The sequence below is a fragment of the Symphalangus syndactylus genome, chromosome 15 (genome assembly GCF_028878055.3).
Source record: "Symphalangus syndactylus isolate Jambi chromosome 15, NHGRI_mSymSyn1-v2.1_pri, whole genome shotgun sequence".
NCBI lineage: Eukaryota > Metazoa > Chordata > Mammalia > Primates > Hylobatidae > Symphalangus > Symphalangus syndactylus.
Window position 1 is genome coordinate 77054177 of NC_072437.2, and position 17739 is coordinate 77071915.

The window sequence follows — 17739 nt, forward strand, 5'->3', positions numbered from 1 at the left end:
ATAAAGACAGTAGTTTAGGAGCATTAAACTTGATATTGAGGTTGAGAGATTATTCCTTCTTTGGAAGAGAGGTGATGATGTATGATTATTGTTTGCTGTGGAGTTCAGGAATGATTGCTTTTTAAAATGTAAATGTTTTCAGATTTTTAATAGTTTTATTACTTTTTTTTCACAATCATTGTCTTTTATTTTTGAGCTATGATATATCCTCTCTGGTATAATTAAGAGTTAATTGTATAAATTCTCCTTGTAGTTTATACAATAGGTACACTATTGGTTGATTGAATGAATGAGTGAGTGAGTGAGTGAATAAAGGTGAATACAGTATGGATTTGTGTAATGTGTTGTGTTCAGTATTGCTAAAACTCATAGCAATTATGCTAAAACTCATTAACAATGCATTGCTCATGTGTGGAGTAGTATAGAGGGGGAGAAGCATTATATTATGATGCAGTATACTTGTCTCCTGCTCAGTAGTTGGGTACACACTTAAACCTTTTAGTATTCTAGGTATTTCATCAGTAATATGGAGATATTACCGCTTTAACTGCTGATTTTGGGGTAGGTTGGTGTACTATACTATAGACCACAGGTCATCAAACTACGGCCACAGGCCAAATCCAGCTCACCACCTGCTTTTGTAAATGCAGCTTTATTGGAACACAGCTATGGTTGTGTTTACATACTGTCTATGGCTGCTTTTACGTAACCAGAGACCATGTGTGGCCTACAAAGCCTAAAATATGTACTATCAAGATTTTTACAGAAAAAGTCTGTGACTCCTGATCCAACTAGTATTTTTTTGTAGCTCAGGTCAAGATCAATGGGTTGTAAATTATGATTTATCAATCATTACTACTATTTAAGTTGATCATAGCTAGCCTTAAAAATAAATTAGAATAAAATAAAATAGAAAATAGTTTGGGTAGCTGGGCATGGTGGTGCACACCTGAAGTCCCAGCTATTCTGGAGGTTGAGATGGGAAGATCATTTGAGCCCAGGAGTTAAAGGTTGCAGTGAGCTATGATAGTGCCACTGCACTCCAGCCTGAGTGGACAGAAGGAGACCCTGTCTCTAAAAAATAAATAAGTAAAAATAGTTTGAGTGAATATTATTTTGTGAAGCCTTTCTTTCAGTTTCGGTAATGGTTTTAAGTGGTTTAATATTATGGGTCATAGTCAAGAGTTTGAAAAACACTGCCCTAGACCAAAAATGGCAAGTACATGACCCCCAACTCCTTAGTTTTACATCCACTGATCTTGATATTCTTTTATCTTGAGCCCTTAATCCTTCTTAACACGATTCTCTTCAGACTAAGATTGATGAATGGGAAATTATAAAGAGTGCAGAGGTGTAAAGTTACTTGTGTAAAAGGATATCATGGGTCTTAGGGCTACAAAGGACTCAGATCAACTGGAATGATCCGTTGCAGTTAAAATGGTAACCAATGTAACTTTTCTGTCTTACAAAAACGTGGAGAAAATGTGACAAAATTAGCAAAATAAAATATATGTACCAATATCATCTAAAAAATACTATCTTTAATAGCACAAAACAAAACATTTTCTTTACGCATGTAGGAAGTACATTATTGGATATTGGAACATGTACCTTATCTTAGACCTGTGGCTTTCAAACCATAGTTCATTGAACCTCAGGGTTTCTTTGCAAGATGTAGAAGGATAATGGAGTTTTAGAGGTCAGATTCTCTCACCATAATTTTAGTGAGAGCAATTTCACTTTTACTTGTTTAATATATTAGGATTCCATGTAAGATTTTATTTGAAAAAAGAGTTTGACAGCAGGAAAATATAAAAATATTGCACAATTTTAAGACTAGTTGAAAGGTAGAATACTATATAAAATAGTCTCTTGATTTTATTCCTCATGCCAGAGAAAAATCTTAAAAAATACTAAGTATCACAGCTTTATAAAAGCTTAATCATAATTTCATGCATTTAATCCCCATTTTGTTTACTAACTACCTTCTCTTTCACTAAAATCCACTTTTACCCATTTTGTGATTTCTACAAGCCAAAATGAGAGCCAGTTGATGTTGTCCTCAGATTTATAGAATTGCAAATTGCCTGTATAGAAATTAAATTTAGGAAGTCTGGCCTTAAATTCCCTTTTATGTTGTTGATATTGTCATTCTGTATTTTATAGCTGGATAAACGGTCATACCCCCCGCAGTGGTGGTTAATTACTTGATGTTGACCTATAAGTCAGTTTCTAGTACTTTTCAGAGCACCTTCAATCCAATCCTTTTGTGTTTAACATTTAATCAAAGACTTTAGTATATATATAGACAATTTACTTGGAAAATTGTGAATGACACAAAGTATGGAATGTTAAGTGTAAGGTATCAACAGAATCAAGCTTTTAAGAAAAAGTGAGGCTGGGCAAGAGGTGAATAGGATGATAAAGGGTCTCAAAAAATGATGGAGGGTTGAAAAAAACAGAATTGTTTATTTAGAAATATAAGACTAAGAGGGACATGATGGCTGTCTTCAAATATTTGATGATCTTTTCTGTTTTAAAAAAGGCTAAATTTTATTATGTATTGCTGCTGAGTTTGGAACTGAGTTTTAAAGGAAAAATTTAGGCAAATTTTGACTTATGATAAGCAAGAATTTTCTATCCCTTACAGTTTGAACAATGAGTTCTTCAAAGCTTTTTTTTTAAATCACTGGGAATATTTAGTTTGATGTTAGGTGTCATTGGAGCCGTCTTTTATTGCAGTTTTCCTTTCTGATCTTTTACATTATGATTCATGTATCCACACCTTATCACAGTAAACATAAGAACCACCAAGGAGCTTGATAAAATGGCAAGTTTAGGCCTCCATCCTCAGAGAATCTGACTGAAAAAAGTAAACAACTGTGTTTTTTTTTTATTAATGACTCAGTCACTCTTGATTTGGGCTCAGGATTCGGCCCTTTTAACAATATCCCAGGTATTTTTATGGAGTGGTCCAAAGACTATAATTTGAAAGACTTGGCCTTAGACAAAATATTACTCATATTTTTAATTTTTTGTGGAATGTCCCTCTTCCCTACCTTAATTCTCTCATCTCCTAACTGGTAAACTTTGAAAAAGCATTTTAACTTTTTAAATGTTAAACTTTATATTTTGAGATAATTACAGATTCACATGCAGTTGTAAGAAACAAGGCTGGGCGCAGTGGTTCACGCCTGTAATCCCAGCACTTTGGGAGGCTGAGGCGGGCGGATCACAAGGTCAGAAGATCGAGACCATCCTGGCTAATGCGGTGAAACCCCGTCTCTACTAAAAATACAAAAAAATTAGCCAGGCGTGGTGGCGGGTGCCTGTAGTCCCAGCTACTCGGGAGGCTGAGGCAGGAGAATGGCGTGAACCCGGGAGGCAGAGGTTGCGGTGAGCTGAGATCGTGCCACTGCACTCCAGCCTGGGTGACAGAGTGAGACTCCATCTCAAAAAAAAAAAAAAAAAAAAAGGAAAAGAAACAATACAGTGATCCAAGGTAGACCTTTACCTTGTCTCTGCCAAAGGTAACATTTTACAGAACTATAGTATGGTACCACAACTAGGATAATGACCTTGGTACTATCTACCTGTCTTATTCAGATTTTGCAGTTTTACTCATTGGTGTATTTATTTTTATACATTTTATCATTTGTAGATTCCTGAATGCGCCACCATAGTCACGATATAGTACAGTTCCATCACCACAAACAGGGTCCTATTGGTGGGTGGACAGTGGTGAGAAAAGTTGCAGACTAAGCCCATGTGAGAGATGGTTGACTCTGCAAAGCAGCCAGCTCTGTGAGGAAAGACAGTGTTAAATTTCTTTATCAGAATTAAGCCTGTGCCTTCACCATAAAATTGGATTGCATTTTATAACAGTTCTTTTGAAAGAAAAGTTTCCTAGAAAAACACATTCCCTGTTAGAGACCTTGACGTTAATTTTTCTCTAAGTTAGTGCTGAACACAAAAACAAGCATTACTTTAATTGAAAATTGTGACTAAAACTAAGAGGATAACAGATCGGTAATCCTGTATGCAAAGCCTATTTAAACTTTTCCTGTTCTCAGTTAAATCTTTTTGTTTTAATTTTTAGTGTAATATGTATTACAGTTGTTTGCAATTAATTGTTGATTTGATTGTCTCTTTTTCTCCTGAACTATGAGCTCCTTGAGAACAATGACAATTTCTTATTCTCCTTTTTGTATTTGCAGTGCCTGGTATTTTACAGATTCAATAAATAATTTTTGAGTAAATGAATATGGAAAGCAACTGTCATGTTAGGAAAGGAACATAAAGTGAAAACTGAAAAATAAGCATTGTATTGGAGCTTGTAATATGGGGCTCTAAATAATGTATATAGGAGACAATATTAGAACATTGTGCTTCTGTTCATGTATTCTCAAAACTATTTAAGCAAGGTTTATGTTTATTATTTTAGTAAGCCTATGGAAGTGTTTTGGCCTGATATGCTTTTGGGAAGTGAAAATTCATGACATTCTGGTATCCCAAGAGCTATAGGTATGATGTGCCAAGTGAACATTTGTGTGAATATATTTTAGGAAAATTGCAAGGCAGAAATTATGATAACGGGTCTCTGGGGGCTGGCAGGGAGTTGTTTTTTCATTTTAAAATATCTTTTTAACAAGAAACTTCATTAAATAAGCAGTTAGCTTTAGAAATAGAAATAATGTGGGATTATTTGAATAATATGATACTCTTATTCAGACAAATGTATAAATGATTTGAATATTTTTCCAAGTGAGTGAGAAGGAAGTCAGTCATCAAGACAGCTGAGATGCTCTAATAGATAAAGCTTAATGTAGAATTTTCTTCACAGGACTGCAGGTTAGCATTTCCCCTTAATACTTCATTGGTAGTCAGACGATGGGCTTCACTGGTAATCAGGAAAGACTATATGTACATGAACATACCTTTGTATTTTTTAAATACTACTGAAATCACTATTATATTTGTATTATCTCTTTAAAGGCCCACCAGCCAGATTTCTCTCTGGACTCAGAAAAATAATCTCTGAAGAATGTTTATGTGTGTGTATTTTTTTAAGTTCAGTATGTTAAAATGGAAAGAATATAGGATTTAAGACAAAAACCTGAATTTTAATCGAAACCTTGGGTGAGAGATTATTAGATTTTTGATTTTGTACAGTTATTTCTTAACCTCCCTTAACCTAAGTTTCTATGTCTGAAAGAAGGAAGGGAATAATATCTGTGTCATGGGGTATTTGAGATAACTAAATGATTTACGTAAGTTGCTGAACACACTGCATGACATACATTAAAGACTGTAGCCCCTCCCTACTCCTCGCCTTTTATTGGACAAAGAAATCTATGTCACGCATCTTATTTCTATTTTTGCTCTGGCATCTAGGAAGCTTAGAGCTATTTTGTGCTTAATTGCAATAGCTTTCCTCAGATGTATTATTTACTTTCTCAGCCTTTCCCTTTATTTCTTACTATTTTAGTTTTTAATAGTTTTAATTTATTTTTATTGCATTGTAAACTGCTTTAACTCAGGTTTTGAAATTGGTAGCATAAAAATATAAAACTTTATCTTGCATAAATGGTTTTATATTGCATGTAAAAATATATTACAGAAGCATATGTGGCACATTTTCTTTCATTACCTAATAAAAGGTTAGGGGAAAGCAGGGGAGCATCACATCTCCTTTCTTCTTTCTTCCTGTCTCATTTGTACATAGTAGCAACTATCCAAAAGAAAATATTGCCAGTGGCATGCAGGGGCCTGACTCAGATAAGCTATAACAACTTTATTTCAGTCACACATATTGGACTGGAAATGAAAATTTGGGAGTAAGGCACAGTATGGCTTATCCATTTCTTGTGATTATGATGATCATGCTCTAAGGGAAATAGTATGAGGAAAAATTTGGAAATAATCTTTGGTTTAAGTATTTTAAAAGTTGGGTTTGGAGATGGTGTGGATTTTTTTAAATGAAAATTTTGTCTAATTAAACTTTCCCGACCAATAAAAAAGAGCTTTTTTCCCTAACATTTTTCCCCACCAATACAAAAGAGCTTTTTTTTTCTTCCTTTTTTTTTTGTGGTAAAGTGGCTATTGCTTTTTATTTCCTGATTTAACTACATTTATCAACCAGGTAGACTTTTTCTACATTCTTATTCATTCTACCTGGAATTCCATTTTCCAAAATTAATTTGTTGAAAACTCATTTGTCCTTTGAGGTTCCCTGTTGTTTATGCCCATCATATATTTCAAAATATTTCACAAAACTTAAGAATTTTAGGCTATCGTGTGTATGTGTGTGTCACACATGCATGTACATGTTCCTTGAGAATGTATATATGTATGTACACATATATGTTTCAAAGAAAGTCTTGCTTCCTTTAAAAAACTCTTCAGCTTATAGGAAATTTATTTCACCTTTGTACTTTACAGTTTTATTATATATTTTCCATGTTCAGCCAGGAACCTTTACTCAGTCACCAGAAAAAAAATTAATTAGTTCCTTCTTTGTATTCCCACAACACATTATTCTTGTAGCACTTATTTTCTGCCCTATAATTTCTAAACAGTTGCTGGACGTTATGGTCTTTGACTATTGTAACCAGAGAGCAAAGGCAGTGTATTAATGCTCTTTGTACCCACTCCTTTCTACACAGAAAACTTATCAACTGAATATATCTACATGGTTACTTTAACATTTTAAATAGTTACTGCTGACATTGCCTGTTAATATTTGAGACTCTTATTTTATAAGAGTAATAGCAATTGTGCATATATACTTAACTAAATGTTATTAAGGAGTGGAAAGTATCAAGCTGGAAGAATGTATTAGATGCCTTTTAAGCTGTATTTTGTACAGTTATAATAATACATGTAATTGTAATTCAAAAGGTAGAATCTTTTTTGTTGTAAAAACATCTTTGTTGAGATATAATTCACATATCATAAAATTAAAATATATAGTTTATTGGTTTTAGTATATTCAGAGTTGTGCAATCATCATTATGATCTGAGTTACAACATTTTCACCATCCCAGAAAGAAAACTCGTGACTATTAGTAGTCATCTAGCCTTAGTGAACCATTAATCTACTTTCTGCCTCTCTAGATTTGCCTATTCTGAATCTTTCATGCAAATAAGATCATACAATATGTGGCCCTTTTTGACTAGCTTTTTCCACGTAGCATAAATGCTTTTAAGATTCATCCATGTTACTTTAACTTTTTTTATGGCTGAATAGTATTCCATTGTATAGCAACACCACATTTTGTTCACCCGCTCACGAGTTGATAGACATTTGGGTTATTTCCACTATTTGACTATTGCGAATAATGCTGGCTGTAAATATTTGTTTACAAGTTTTTGTGTGGGCATGTTTTATTCCTCTTAGGTATATATTTAGAGGTAGAATTGCTGAATCATATATGATAACTCTTTAAGTGTTTGAGGAACTGCCACACTGTTTTCCAAAGAAGCTGCACAGTTTTACATTTCCAAAAGCAACATATGAAGATTCCAATTTCTGTACATCTTTGTTTTTAATCTGTCATTTTGATGATAGCCATGCTACTGGGTGTGAAGTACTACTCATTGTGGTTTAGATTTGCATTTTCCTAATGACTAATGATGTCAAGCATCTTTTTATTGCTTATTGGTATTTGCATATTTTCTTTGGAGAAATGTCTATTTACGTCCTTCACCCGTTTTTTATTTAGGTTATTTGTGTTTTTATTTATTGGTTGTAAAAGTTCTTTATATGTTCTGGATATAGGTTTGTTAGCAGATACATTATTTGCAACCATTTTCTCTCATTTTGTGGGTTATCTTCACTTTCATGATATCATTTATAGCACATTTTAAATTTTGATGTAGCTCAGTTTTATCTTTTTTGTCATTTGTATGTGCTTTATTTTTCAATATATTTTTGTATTGAAGTTATTTTATCTATTTGTTTTAAAATACTAAGATAAAAATTTAGAAATTTATCAGGTTTTAAAATCATGGCATGATACTGGAAGTGCTGACAGGAAAACAACTTCATTACAGGATTTTATCTCTATTGAGTTTTAACCAGTCTTTCAAAAATGTTTAACTTTCAGTTCGATACTTTATAAAAACTTAAAGTGAAAAGTTTCTTCTTTTTTTCTATTTTAGAACCAAGAAAAATATTGTAGAAATACTTTTTCTTAAGGATTGTAATTGATGACCAGATTCTTTAAGATCCTGTCAAACAGGTTATTTCACTTATCTTTCCATCATATGAATTAGGTAAAAGGAATCTTTTAAGTGTAAAAAACTGCCTTTTCTTTCTTAAATTTTTTTGACATAATGTTAATATAAATCTATTGTATAAAATTTAAGGAAAACTAAAATCAGATGTAACTCTACCACTCAGATAGAACCACAATTAATGTTTTGAAATATTTCCTTCCAGAGTGAGTACGTGTGTATGTTGTTAATATTTTAATTTTTTCGCTTAATATTTTATGTTCATTTTCCTATGAGTTTTTATTTCAAGAGGATCATTTTTGGAAGTGTCCTGAAATATAATGCCTAAATTTTTCTCAAAAAAGGTTATAACAATTTCTACTTCCATTCTATTTTGTTAAACCCATATCAGCATTAGATATCATCTTTAAAAACTTTGCTAATATAGATGAAAAATATTATCACACCGTTTTATTTTTTATTTTTATTTTTAATTTATTTTTTAAATTATACTTTAAGTTCTAGGCTACATGTGTACAATGTGCAGGTTTGTTACATATGTATACATGTGCCATGTTGGTGTGCTGCACCCATTAACTCGTCATTTACATTAGGTATATCTCCAAATGCTATCCCTCCCCCCTCCCCCTACCCCACGACAGGCCCCGGTATCACACCATTTTAATTTACATGTCATCAAATAGTGATGAATCGACATATTTCTCATTTTGTTTTGCCATTTATATTTCTTTACTTTTTTTATTTTGTTTATATCTTATGTCCATTTAAAAAATTATTTTGAAATTATTTGGTGTAAGTGAACCTAGAAGTAGAATTAAGATATGAGAGAGAGAAGTTTTCAAGAAAAAGAAAAGTACCCCAAGATTCATAAATCATGTTCTGGGCTGATTTGAAGGAATCATGAAAATTAAGTAGTCTGTTTATTTTAAATACTTAGGCAATATACGACTGGACATACTGAAAATTGATGTACATGTGTTTATATACAATAATTCCCAACCTTGTCTATGGTTTTGCTTTGTGTGGTTTCCATTACTCATGGTCAACTGCAGTCTGAAAGTAATAAATGGAAAATTTCAGAAATAAACAATTTGTAAGCTTTAAATTATGTACCATTTTGAGTAGCATGATGAAATCTCAAGTGGTTGGCTCCCACTTTGGTGAGACATGAATCATCCCTTTTTCTAGTGTGTGATGCTATATACACCACCACTCAGTAGTCACTTAGTAGCCGTCTCAGTTATCAGATTGAAAAACAGTACGTGTAGGGTTTGGTACCATCAGCAGTTTCAGGCATCCACTGGAGGGTCTTGGACTATATCCCCCGAGGATAAGGGGGGACAAATGTAATTACTTCTTAAAAATAAATGGGGATTCCTATAAATACTTTCTCGCAATTTTTTATACCTATAAAATGCCTTATGGATCATTTTATGTTAGTACGTATAGATCTACCTCAGTATTTTTCCATAGTATATATTTCACATATTATTTAACTTATTTATATAATATACAGTGATTGTACAAACATAATCCTATACTCTAGAAGTTATAATTTATATGTTTTATGTTAATATTTATCTCCTATACTTTTTACTTAGACATTAAAAGCCCTCTAAAAGTTCCATATGTTGATGTAAAGTAAGGACAAGGTCTGTGTCATAAGTGCCTTTTGTCATACTTGTCTCTGGCATAGGCCTTATACACTGTAAGTCTCCAATAATGTTATTTGAATGAGTGAATATTCCCAAACCAAATCACTGGACCATCTAACAATAACTTCCTGTCAGAATGGTTGTGAAAATTTACCTGGAAAAAATACATGTGGTAAAACTAGAGTAATATGATAATAAAAAATATATTAGAATTTATTGTCACTACTTTTGTTTTTGAGAGAGTCTCGCTTTGTCACCTAGGCTGGAGTGCAGTGGCTTGATCTCGGCTCACTGCAAGCTCCGCCTCCTGGGTTCGCGCCATTCTCCTGCCTCAGCCTCCCAAGTAGCTGGGACTACAGGCGCCTGCCACCACACCTGGCTAATTTTTTGTATTTTTAGTAGAGACAGGGTTTCACCATGTTAGCCAGGATGGTCTCGATCTTCTGACCTCATGATCCGCCCACCTCGGCCTCCCAGAGTGCTGGGATTACAGGCGTGAGCCACCGCGCCCGGCCTTATTGTCACTACTTTTAAGGTTGCCATCTTGATATATTAAACTCTTGTTTTAGTACTGTGCCCATTATAAAAATATTTTCTGCACCATCTCTTTTGTAGCTATATATAGAGCCTGTGTTTCAGTCTTTATCTCATGATCGATTTTTAGATCCACATTATTTGGAATGAATTGTAATGATTAAGGGGTATGATCAAGGTGGGTAACACTTGTTTTGGTTACAACAAAATGAAACTATAAACTAAAGAGACAAATTTTCCTTTGTGCCTAGTAAATTGATTCTAAAGATAGATCCAAAAAAGCTCCCAAAAACATTTTATTTCACATGGTTAATTTGCATAGTCTCAAGGAATTTGATGAAATTTTATAATTACTTTAAATTCTTAATGGCAATGACTGGAACTTTTAAAAGTATAAAACAAAACCTGTTAAGGTAACTCTTTAAGCTTTTAAAAATTCATTTTTAATTTATAATTGACATATAATGATTATATATATTTATGGGGTACAATGTAATGTTTCAAGGTAATTACCATATCTATCACTTTAAACATTTATCATTTCTTTGTGGTGACAATATTCAAACTCTTCGCTATCTTGAAATACCACTGCATTGTTATTTGCTGTAGTCACCCTAGTTTGTAATAGAGCAGTAGAACTTACTCTTCCTAACTGTAACTTTGTACTCATTGACCAATCTCTTCCTATCCCCTTCTCCCCACTATCTTCCCCAACCTCTGATAACCATGATTGTACTCTCTACTTCTATGTCAACTTTTTTAGGTTCCACATGTGATATGAGTAACTTTGTCTTTCTGTGCCTGGCTTACTTCACTTAACATGATGTCCTCCAGATTCATCCATGTTGCCACAGATGACAGGATTTCATTCTGTTTTATGGCAGTAAAATAGTATTCAATTGTATGTGTACACACACACACGCACACACACACACACACACAGACACGTTCTTTATCCATTCTTCTGTACATGGGCATTTAGGTTGATTTCATATCTTGGCTATTGTGAATAGCACTGCTATAAACATGGAAGTGCAGATGTTTCTTCGACATACTGATATTATTCCCTTGCATATATACCCAATAATGGTATTGCTGGATCATATGATAGGTTTTAGTTTTTTGAGGAACCCCCACACTGTTTTCCATAATGGCCGTACTAATTTATATTCCCACCAACAGTGTATAAGATTTCTTTTTTCTCTGCATTTTTGCCAGCATTTGTTGTTTTTTTGTCTTTCTGGTAATAGCCATTCTAATTGGGGAGAGGTGATACTGTGGTTTGATTTGCATTTCCCTGGTGATTAGTGATGTTGAGATTTTTTTCACATAACCATTGTCAATTGTATGTCTTCTTTTGAGAAATGTTTATTTAGGTCTTTGGCCCATTTTTAAATCAGATTTTTTTTGTTGTTATTGAGTTGAGTTTCTTATATATTCTGGATATTAGCTTCTTGCCAGATGCATAGTTTGCAAGTACTTCCCGTTTTGTAGGTTGTTTCATATATTTAAAATCCTAAAGACTCCACCGAAAATTTGTGCAACTGTATAAATATTAAAGGAATTTAGTAAAGTTGCAGGAAACAATATCGACATACAAAAGCAAGTAGTGTTTTTATACACCAATGGCAAATTATCTGAAAAAGAAATGAAGAAAGCAATTCCATTTATAATAACTACAAAAAATGATAAAATACTTAGGAATAAATTTAGGGGGTGAAAGATCTCTACCATGAAAATTATGAGAGTGATGAAAGAAATTGAAAAGGACACAAATAAATCGGCAGATAATCCTGTGTTCATGGATTAGAAGAATTAATGTGGTTAAAATGTCCTTAGTACCCAAAGCAATCTACAGATTCTATGCAATCACTATTAAAATATTAGTGACATTCTTCACAGAAATAGAAAAAAAATCTTAAAATTCATATGGAAATGAAAAAGAACCTGGATAGTCAAAGCAAAAAGAAGAAAGCTGGAGGCATTATATACTACCTGACTTCAAAATATACTACAAAACAGCATGGTTCTGGTGTAAAAACACATAGACCAATGGAACAGACTAGAGAACCCAGAAATAAATTCATGCATTTTCAGCCAACTGATTTTCAACAAAGGCACCAAGAACACACGTTGGGGAAGAGACAGTGTCTTCAGTAAGTGGTGTTGGAAAAATTAGGTAGCTACATACAGAAGAATGAAACTAGACCCTTATCTCTCACCATATATAAAAATCTGATCTTTGACAAACCTGACAAAAACAAGAAATGGGGAAAGGATTCCCTATTTAATAAATGGTGCTGGGAAAACTGGCTAGCCATATGTAGAAAGCTGCAACTGGATCCCTTCCTTACACCTTATACGAAAATTAATTCAAGATGGATTAAAGACTTATATGTTAGACCTAAAACCATTAAAATCCTACAAGAAAACCTAGGCAATACCATTCAGGACATAGGCGTGGGCAAGGACTTCATGTCTAAAATACCAAAAGCAATGGCAACAAAAGCCAAAATCGACAAATGGGATCTCATTAAACTAAAGAGCTTCTGCACAGCAAAAGAAACTATCATCAGAGTGAACAGGCAACCTACACAATGGGAGAAAATTTTTGCAACCTACTCATCTGACAAAGGGCTAATATCCAGAATCTACAATGAACTCAAACAAATTTACAAGAAAAAAACAAACAACCCCATCAAAAAGTGGGCAGAGGACATGAACAGACACTTCTCAAAAGAAGACATTTATGCAGCCAAAAAACACATGAAGAAATGCTCATCATCACTGGCCATCAGAGAAATGCAAATCAAAACCACAGTGAGATACCATCTCACACCAGTGAGAATGGCCATCATTAAAAAATCAGGAAACAACAGGTGCTGGAGAGGATGTGGAGAAATAGGAACACTTTTACACTGTTGGTGGGACTGTAAACTAGTTCAACCATTGTGGAAGTCAGTGTGGCGATTCCTCAGGGATCTCGAACTAGAAATACCATTTGACCCAGCCATCCCATTACTGGGTATATACCCAAAGGACTATAAATCATGCTGCTATAAAGACACATGCACACGTATGTTTATTGCGGCACTATTCACAATAGCAAAGAGTTGGAACCAATCCAAATGTCCAACAACGATAGACTGGATTAAGAAAATGTGGCACATATACACCATGGAATACTATGCAGCCATAAAAAATGATGAGTTCGTGTCCTTTGTAGGGACATGGATGAAACTGGAAAACATCATTCTCAGTAAACTATCGCAAGGACAAAAAACCAAACACCGCATGTTCTCACTCATAGGTGGGAATTGAACAATGAGAACTCATGGACACAGGAAAGGGAACATCACACTCCGGGGACTGTTGTGGGGTGGGTGGGGGGGAGGGACAGCATTAGGAGATACACCTAATGCTAAATGACGAATTAATGGGTGCAGGAAATCAACATGGCACATGGATACATATGTAACAAACCTGCACATTGTGCACATGTACCCTAAAACCCTAAAGTATAATAAAAAAAAAAAAATAAAAAAAAACAAACAAACAAAAAAAGAATTTGCATATCTAAACATACCAAAGGTATGGTAAAAAAAAAAAAAAAAAAAAAAAACTCTAAATGGATTAAAGAGTAAACTATACGACCCCAAGTTATATAACTACCAGAAAAAAAATAGAATTGTTTCATGAAATTGGACTGGGCAAGGATTTTTTGAATAAGACCTCAAAAGCACAGGCAACAAAGCAAAAATAAGATAAATATTAAGATAACTTTTAGATATCAATAATAAGATGATTAAGAACATGACATTTAAATCTGTGTATACTCAATTAGGTGATTTACCATTTGAAATAAACAGATCTTTGCTGCCACCTGGAGGATTTTTGCTTATAAATTTCTTTATTCAGTAGGAGTATTAGCATTCAACTTTGAATTTAAAACCTCCATCCCAAAGGTCCAAATAAAACAGAGATGGCAGATGCATTGTACCATCTATACAAATAGTGTTTATGTTTATCTTTGTTCATTCTTATTTGAATTTTGTTTAATTGTGGAATATTACTATTCTCTGAATATTGCTAGTGAAATACTTTTATAACTTTATTTATGTATTTTCAGTTCTGAGATACAGAAACCAGGAATGTTGAGTGTCTGTTCAAGTAGCTTGTGTTCCTAACTTGCCTGTGGGTATTGATTCTACTCAGTCCCATAGGTCCTTGAGTGTGCCTTTTTCCATCAGCTAGTTTAGATAGGTTGCATTCATATAATATAATTTAAAAGGTTGTTTTTATTACTATATTTTGTAGAAAAAGTGGGGAAGACCAAAGTGGATAAGTGACTAGCAATTTATGGAGAATTAATAAAGGAGTTCTCCTCTAACATAAAATAAACTAATAAGTTTGATTTTTGATAGGTATGTCATGTGAAAACTTAAAAGGCTTAGGAATTGTTTTAGTGACTGAAAAGAAATTGGTTGAAAACAGGTACATATTTCTCTCTTATAAAAGCATCTAGCAAACTGCAAGGTGAACTATTTAAGTACTTGTAAGTGGCTGCAAATTTGTAATGCAGGGACCATGCATGGACTTATTTTTTCTTTTGTGTAATGATCAACTCCATTTATTGTGTGCAAGTATCTGAAATAGAACAATATTAGCTAATTTTATCACCTACATGTCTGATAAAATTCTAATATTTGAGGCAGAAACAAGACCTTTGAAAATGTTGAGAACTTTTCATACCTTTGTTTTAAAAATTTATTATGTCTGAGATAGAACTTGTTTTAAAGCTATGCAACTGTATAAGATGCTTGATTTTTATTGCTTGTTTTGAAAATTACAGCCAAAAATTAGAGATAAGAGCACAAGTTGCAGATGCCTTCTTATCCAAGTTCCAACTAACTTCTGGTGAAATGAATCTTCTCCGAGGTACGAGAGAAGGACCCATTACTGAGGTATCCTGGCTTTCTGTTATAATCATTTAAAGTTTAGTAGTTAGAGATATTAGAGAGAAATTGCTTTTTTGAAGCTTTATTTTCCCATTAAAAAAGTTTCATCTGAGAATACTTTTATGTTTGGAAATTTAAGATGTGTATTTTAATTATATTTTTCAAAGTAATACATGTACTTTTTAAAAAGTCAGAGTCAATAAAGTTATAAAAAGAAAATCTATGTCACCTATTTTACTCTTCCTCACCTCTAGGTCTTTTGTCAACCATTTTCAATGTTATTAATTGCTTCTTTTGTAAATTCTATATTCTAGATCTATAGTTAAAAAGAATATGCTTTGATTATCTATGTTAACTATTTTCTATTGATTCTCTATTGTGAAATGTGAGGATTTAGCCTTCTACCCACTCTGTCTCCTCCCCCAGTACAGATAGTACACACATATGTTCTCTTTACCTCCTTCATATATCATAGTACAGTTAGACCACATTTTCTATTTTCTTTTCCTTTTGTTTTTGAGACAGGGTCTCGCTCTGTCGCCCTGGCTGGAGTGCAGTAGCACGAACACAGCTCACTGCAGCCTCAACCTCCCAGGCTCAAGTGATCCTCCCATCTCAGCCTCCCAGGTAGCTAGGGTATCCAAGCATGCACCACCACTCCTGGCTGATTTTTTAATTTTAATTTTTAGTAGAGATAGTGTCTCACTGTGTTGCCCAGGCTGGTCTTAAACTCCTGAGCTCAAGTGGTGTGCCTACCTCGGCCTCCCAAAGTGCTGGGACTACAAGTCTGAGCCATAGTACCTACCCACACATTTTTCATTTTCATTACAGTGACATTACAGTGATTGCATGTTCCTTCTTTTATAACTTTGTGTCTTTCCTTGGGTTAGAAATCACTTGTTTTTTCATCTAATTAATTTTTTAAGCTATTCCATTCTTTCCAAACTGGCTGACAGAATTATAAAACCTCTCAAAATGTTAAATAACAAGAAAAAGTTTCATTTCTTTTTTTTTCCTTAAAGACATTCAATTTTTCCAGAAAGGAATCTTTTGGTCTTCTAGCTGGGAAGAACTGTAAACTTAAGCCTATCGTCATCATTGTGGAATCAGAGGGCAAGAAGGGTTCTTGAGGTGGGGAAGGATTCTCGCTGAGTGTCTCTGAGTAGTTATCACTTTTACTGGCTTGGCTAAAATCGAACCAGTCATTTGGGTGTAGAGAGGTAAATAGGTAAGAGAATTAATAGAGATATTATGTATTAGTATGTACTGCCCTCATGTTTTGAGGAACTTTACGCATTTGAAATATTTGACATATCATTTTTTCTCCCCTTGGTAGAAATTAGAAAATGAAGGTTATTATTATTATTATTTTAAGTTTTATTCATCAAAGAAAAATAACACATCCATTATTTTTCATGGGTGGAACACTATTTGTGGCACTCTGAAACCTGAGCCTCCAGTACATTTAAATATCAATCAACAGTTTGGCATCTGTCACCTCCTATTTATTTAACTTTGCATTCTACTCTTGGACGAGGGAGCAAGAATGCGTATACAACAGATACATAAAACATCATCTTCAGCAATAAGAATGCCAGGCTTAAGTAATAAGATGTGTAATACACAGTACTTTTTTTAATGTAATTTTTAGTTTTGCATTTCTCACTAGACTACGTACACTTCTTGAGGACAGGGATTTTTGTCTTTATAAATTTTGTATTCCCGGCAACTGTCAACACTATTTGGCACATAGTAGGAACTGAATTAATATATTAATATGTCTTAAAATGTGAATAAATAACAGTTACACTGTCTATGAAAACTTAGAGAGAGTTGAGATCAGTATAGGAAGGCTTCATTAAAATAGATGAAAGAGTTTGTTTGCCCTTGGTAGTGACCTTTCAGTTTTAAATAATGTAATTTTGCCTCAAGCATGGACATAAAGTCACATTCTTAATTTTAAAGGATTTTTTCAAGGCACTGGGAAGAGTAAAACAGATTCATAATGATGTCAAAGTTCTCTTGCGTACAAATCAACAAACGGCAGGGTGAGTAACTGCTCATTGAACTAATTGCATTGCTGCTTATATTTCCAAAATTTTAAAGATATTCTAGATTGTTTGTGAAACTATATAGCATTTTGTGAAATAGAAGTTTAACCTTTATTTATCTTTAGAGAATGGTGAAGTTATACCCTGACAGGTTTAGGCTAAAACAGCAGTTGATAAATAAGTGATGGTTAAAATGTGACATTTATTTAGTTGTAGAAAATTATTGAAAAATCATCCCATAAAATGATAAAAAGTTAATATGCTATAATATGTAATATGCAAACAAAATAATTAGGTGCTTAG

At 33.5% G+C, this 17739-nt stretch overlaps 1 protein-coding gene across 6 annotated transcripts in view; it reads left to right on the plus strand.

Annotated features, from left to right (window-relative positions):
• COG6 (component of oligomeric golgi complex 6) overlaps positions 1-17739 on the plus strand; it is a 103535-nt gene that overhangs the window by 10742 nt on the left and 75054 nt on the right. For all 6 annotated transcript variants that reach the window (XM_055245241.2, XM_055245237.2, XM_063618849.1 and 3 more), the window contains exons 5-6: positions 15280-15391; positions 17351-17433. In XM_055245241.2, the coding sequence (XP_055101216.2) occupies positions 15280-15391; positions 17351-17433 (195 nt within the window). The remainder of the gene's footprint in view (positions 1-15279; positions 15392-17350; positions 17434-17739) is intronic.